We start from the raw sequence: 5,945 nt of genomic DNA on the forward strand, positions 1-5,945 counted from the left end.
CAAGAAGTGACTGGCTTACAAGCTTTCAAGAGGGAGTCTAGATCCAAAGGGCACAGAGGAAGGTAGAATCTCCACTGAGTAGTATCCAATCTGTGTGGGCGGGGCTGATGAAAGGAGATGGGGATAGGTTTCTTGTGAACAATAGTGAGTAAATGTTATCAGGACTGACTGTGAGGGTTGGAAACGTAAAGGTAGATGTTTTGTAGCAAAAGGAGTCTAGGAGTGGAGGTCCCTGAGACCATCAAGGAGAAGAGTGGAGAGCAGGACCCTACCCAGAGAAGCAGTGATGCCAGAGATGGAGGCAGAGACGATGATGTGGAGAAATGGAGCAGCTGGGGACTTTAGATCCAGAGCGGGAGAGGGGCTGCGTGCTGGCAACCGGGGTTGCCAGGGTATACTCCTTGGTTGGTTGATGATCTATGGAGGGGATTGCAACCATGGCAATGAAACGATATATAACAGGATTAATGTAAAGCTAATGTTCTCCCATGTAAGCTACCACATAATTCACAATAAAACATTTTTTAAAAAAGGCAACAGTATTAAATTTTAATTTCAGGCAGAACTATTCTTTCAAATTTCTATTCATAAAATAATTAGCTCTGTCAGAAAAACTAGAATGATATAATTTAACATAATTTTGAAGGAGCTCTGGTAGCGTAGTGGTTACGAATCGGGCTGCGAACCTTAAGGTCAGTGGTTCGAAACTACCAGCCGCTCCGCGGGAGAAAGATGAGGCTTTCTACTCCCGTAAAGATTTACACCCTCGGAAACCCTGTACAGGGTCGCTATGGGTCGGACCCGACTCGATGGCACTTAACAACAACAACAACAACATAATTTTGATGAATCAAGTAGGTCATCAGACTCCTGGTGTGGCACTGTAGGATCAGCACTAGACTGTGAACCACAGGGTCGGCAGTTCAAACCTACAAGCTGCTCCTTGGAAACCCTAAACAAGGTTGCTATGGAGTCAGAACTGACTGACGGCACTTAGCCACACAACAACAAAGTAGATAATTACTGTATCATTTATTTTTATTTTACTGTATACTGAAACATTGAGTACATTTTCAATCTCTGAAACATTAGAATTCAGTTACCTCCTCTGTAAAATTCTGTGCTACTCTTTATGGTGGATAACAAGAGACACTAAAACTGTTGCTTTTCATGTTAATAAAAAATACTGCTTTGCAATAGGAGAGCAGGAAAAAAAATAATCAAGCTCTATGGCGCCATCTCTTGGACAGTTAACATTTTCTTAAACAGAAATCTTATTACAAGAGGCCTTGGATGGTGTAAACAGTTAACAGGCTCTGCTGCTGAACAAAAGGCTAGAGGTTTGAATACACCCACGGGCACCTCAGAAGAATGACCTGGCAATCTGCTTCCAAAGAAAATCAGTCCCTGAAACACTCTATGGAACACAGTTCTACACAATAAATAATTTATTGATCAAAGTCAAGTTAAAGATAGGTAATTACCATCGATATATGTTTCTTAAGCTATAACTGCCCTACTTTATTCTCACACTGCCATTTCAGGATTGAAATATGTTGAATTATAACAAAGATCTTTTGCATAACAAACTGTAAGTTTTCAACATATTGTAGTAGTGGTTCTTTGAGTGCCACCACTAACCAGCAGCAGCATCTGGGAACACTTGAGATGGACAAATCTGTTTTAACAAGACTTTCAAATGATACTGGGGACAGCAATGGCTCTGTGGTAGAAATTTCTCCTTCCATGTGAGAGGTAGTAATAATGGTGGAGAGGTGGTAGAATTCTAACCCCCTGCCATGTCCAAGGGCAACTGGGTTCAATTCCCAGCAAATGTACAACCACCATCTGCCTGTCAGTGAAGGGTTGTGTGTTGCTATTATGCTGGACAAATTTTAGCAACAGTTCCAGACTAAGACAGACTATGAAGAAAGGTCTAGCAACCTCCTTCCAAGCATTAGCCTATGAAAACCTATAAATCAACAAGGGTCCCATTGCATCCAATCATGGGGAGGAAGCGGGACCAGGCAACATTGCACTCCCTATGCATGGGCTCATGGTAAGTCAATGGCCAGCTCTACAGCAGCAGCAGCAGCAGCAGGTGCAAGATTTATGTATCTACACAATGGTAGGCTATCCAATATTCACACCTACTGCTGTCCAGTCAATTCTGACTCACAGCAACCCTAGGACAGAACAGAACTGCTCCCTAGGGTTTCTGAGGCTGTAAATCTTTACAGACGCAGATTGCCTCATCATTTTCCCCACAAAGCAGATGGGGGTTCAAACTGCCAGCTTTATGGTCAGCAGCCCACTGGGCTACCAGAGCTCCTTATACACTGTTGTTAAGTTCTGTAGCATTGTTGTGACTCATAGCCACTCTGTAAAGGGTTTCTGAGGCTTGTAAATCTTTGTGGGAACAAAAATCATCTTTATTCCTTCCTATGGACAGGAAGACTAAGATGCTAATTTAATTCTTCCCAATTTGATCTAAGGATTCAATGCAATCCCAGTGAAAATCCTGGGAACAGATTTTATGGATTTTCAGCAAGCTGATTTTAAAGTCTATTTGTTGCTGTAGCTGTTGGTTGGTGCTGTCAAGTTGGTTCTGACTCATAGCGAATCTATCTATGCACAACAGAACAAAGCACTGCCCAGTCCTTCCCCTTCTCTCAACTGCTACATCTGAGCCCATGGTTACTGCCACTGTGTCAATCCATCTTGTTGAGGGTCTTCTGCTTTTTCACTTTACCAAGCATGATATCCTTCTCCAGGGACTGGTTTATAGCAAAGACAAAAGACCCAGGGCAGCCAACACAATAGTGCAGAAAAAAGTTGGGAAGCTACCCATTTCAAGACTTACTATAAAGCTACAAGATCAAAATAGTGTTGTATTGATAAAATACTGGCTAAAACTCAGAAGAAATGGAATTCTGAAAATGGCAATTCCCTGTTATAAGGTTACTCCAAGTTTTTATAACTCTTCCTTTATCAGTAACACCATTTGCAATAAGATCAATTTACACAGCCACATTCCCAGTGTTCAGAGTCTAAGAAAAAACTCAACATTTCAATTTCTTTTTTGAAGAAGTTGGAGGCAATTAGTTCATGATTAAGTAGAAAAGAGTTCTGCATATTAATAATAATTTAAAAAATTCAAACAAGTCTGTTGGGTAAAAAAAGCTTACTAGGAGTTTTTCAGTATATAACATAATTAATAACAAAATATTCTTTTCAGTTGACATAGTCTAAAAGTGCTACAAGCAAATATCATATCCCAAATCTGCAAGGATCCAAAATCCATGTTGATTTTGTTTCAACGAATTCTGTAAGAATACCTAATGCTCTATTGTATTACACTCATCTCCTCACTTATGTTTACGAGTTAATTGTCGTTTAAAATACAACTCACTTATTATCAATGATGAGAATAAAAACAGTCTACTTACTCCACCCATTGTAATTCCATGAATAAGTGCAACATAGGGTTTACGGCAGGAATCTAAAAAGAAATAGAGACAAAGTTAATGGGAATGCTTAAAACACATTCACTTTTTACCAAACACTATGTTACTTGAGCTCTGAGTATTTCCCTTGAAAATTTTTATGAAGAATATTAAAGTGAATTAAATGGTTTGAAAACTATGTTATTTTTTAAGATTAATTTATGCATAATCTGATCTACTCATTATGATTTAATAACGCTTCAATTTGAAACATGAAAATCTTGTATAACTTAGCTACTGAAAAATACAATTAACATTCACCTTATAGACTGCTAATGTTTATGTACAAAGTTTTATTTTTAAAACTTATTGTTTTTTTCTATACATCTAAAGAAATATTGAGATACACACAGAGAAGTAAAGCAGACAGAAAAAAGCCCAGACTGGGATTTGAAAGACTCAGATCCTGGTCTCAGCATTATTGTTACTTGGTAATTTAACTGGGCACAACTTAAATGCTTTGTGTGTGTGCTAAATGACATGATACACACACACATGTTATATGGATGAGTTTCTTTATCTGTAATATGATGCAACTTAATAGCCTTTGAAATTCTAGATGGCAAATTCTGTTAATTATACAAACTTTTACTCTTTTCCTTTCTTTTGTTTGTTTTTCCTTTGGTAGGAGTTGCCTACAACATTATAAAAACATCAATCACTGAGCCTTTATTACAGCTTGTTACTAATATTATTCCTTGCCATAGGACAATACATGACTGCAGAAGTCTGACACCTCTAGATTCTGTAAATATACTCAACTATCCCAATGAGCCACCAAAGCATAACTTTAATTATCACATTCTCAGGGATTTCTATGTTGTTGTCAAGTGCTGCCAAGTCAGTTCCGACAGTCACCCTACCCTATATATAGTTTCCAAGACTGTAAATTATTTGCCAAAGCAGAAAGCCTCATCTTTCTCCTGTGAAGCGATGATGGACTTGAACCACCAGCCTTGCAGTTCAAACTGACCTTGGCTATCATATTAAACAACACAGATAACCATCACTGCAAAAAGTTCTCCTGGACAGTGTTGGTAAAAAATATCATAAATATATTACAATTAGAATAAAACATTTTAAGTAAACTAGGTATGTGGAATTTTAGGCTTTGAACTAAAGTGGGAAACCATCCTTTTCCCACTTCTAATTCAAATACATAAAAATGCTAGGAAAAAAAAATTTAAATAACTAACTTCAAAGCCAGAAATGAAATATGCTCAAGTGAAACAAACTTAAAAAAGAATGGAAGCTACAGACAAAGAAGTAATGGTCATTAGCAGTGTGTGCAGCTATGACACGGACATGGGATCAATTTTAATTCTGGACCATAGTATCCAATGCAATGAGTTACCTACATAAAGTCTCAAGCTAGGAAGAGCTACTCCATTTGTAAAAACAGGACCAAAAAAAGCTCTATCTGATGACCCAGGCATTCAGTAAGAAAGCTTACCCTGTGCCTGTAAGAGTATATGGAAAACAGAGAAATAGGAGGCTCAAGCACTGGATAACAATGACCACCTTAGAACTAATAAAACACTGCACCAAATTTCAAACGGAAAGAACAGCTTTAACTTGGCAAATAAATTCTGCAAGAAAAAGACACTGCTACAATCATTCAACATAACAAAAAAAGGTCTTAGTCAAAATAGAATAAAACAAGTCATAAATAAAAGAATTAGGAAGAGACAAAAAAAAAACAAAAAAAAAACTTAGGCAACTTTACCATCTGCACATACATAGAAAAGCCAAGAGCATATATAAAAATACCCTTAGAATGAATACATTTCAACAGGCCTGCTGCATGTAGGGCCAAGATATTAAAATAGAAAACATATTTATACATTAGAAATAGTCAATTACAAATGTAACAGAAAAAGAATTATCATTAAATGTAGTAGAAAGAACCCAAAACAATCTAAGAATATCTAAAGTCTCTTAAAGCAAAATCAAGCAAGATCTTTATGGAGAAAATTATAAAATATCTGGAAGAACACAGAAGTAAACCTAATGAATATATCCTTAGACTAGTTTATACGTACTCTAAAATTCATCCATTCCAAGTGTATAAAATGTGCAAAGATCTGGAATCAGAAAACCAAAAGGAAAGAACACGCTCAGCATTTCTCAAGCTGGGGGATCTGAAGAAAAAATTCAAGCCTTGACTTTCGTTATTGAAAGATTCTCTGGGAAAATTATTGAAGGATGCAGAATGCATCAAGAGAAGATGGAAGGAATACACAGAGGCACTGTACCAAAAGGAAATGGTTAATGTTCAACCATTTCAAGAGGTAGCATATGATCAAGAGCCAATGATACTCAGGGAGGAAGTCCAAGGTGCACTGAAGGAATTGGCAAAGAACAAGCCACCAGGAATTGATGGAATCAAAATTGGACTCTTTCAAGAAAGTGAAGCGGCACAGGAGGCACTCACTCATC

At 37.5% G+C, this 5,945-nt stretch overlaps 1 protein-coding gene across 1 annotated transcript in view; it reads right to left on the reverse strand.

Moving 5' to 3' along the window:
* HIBCH (3-hydroxyisobutyryl-CoA hydrolase) overlaps positions 1 to 5,945 on the reverse strand; it is an 83,925-nt gene that overhangs the window by 52,599 nt on the left and 25,381 nt on the right. The window contains exon 6 of the mRNA XM_006864070.1: positions 3,450 to 3,502. Within this exon, the coding sequence (XP_006864132.1) occupies positions 3,450 to 3,502 (53 nt within the window). The remainder of the gene's footprint in view (positions 1 to 3,449; positions 3,503 to 5,945) is intronic.

The sequence above is a fragment of the Chrysochloris asiatica genome, unplaced genomic scaffold, assembly GCF_000296735.1.
Source record: "Chrysochloris asiatica unplaced genomic scaffold, ChrAsi1.0 scaffold00059, whole genome shotgun sequence".
Classification (NCBI taxonomy): domain Eukaryota; kingdom Metazoa; phylum Chordata; class Mammalia; order Afrosoricida; family Chrysochloridae; genus Chrysochloris; species Chrysochloris asiatica.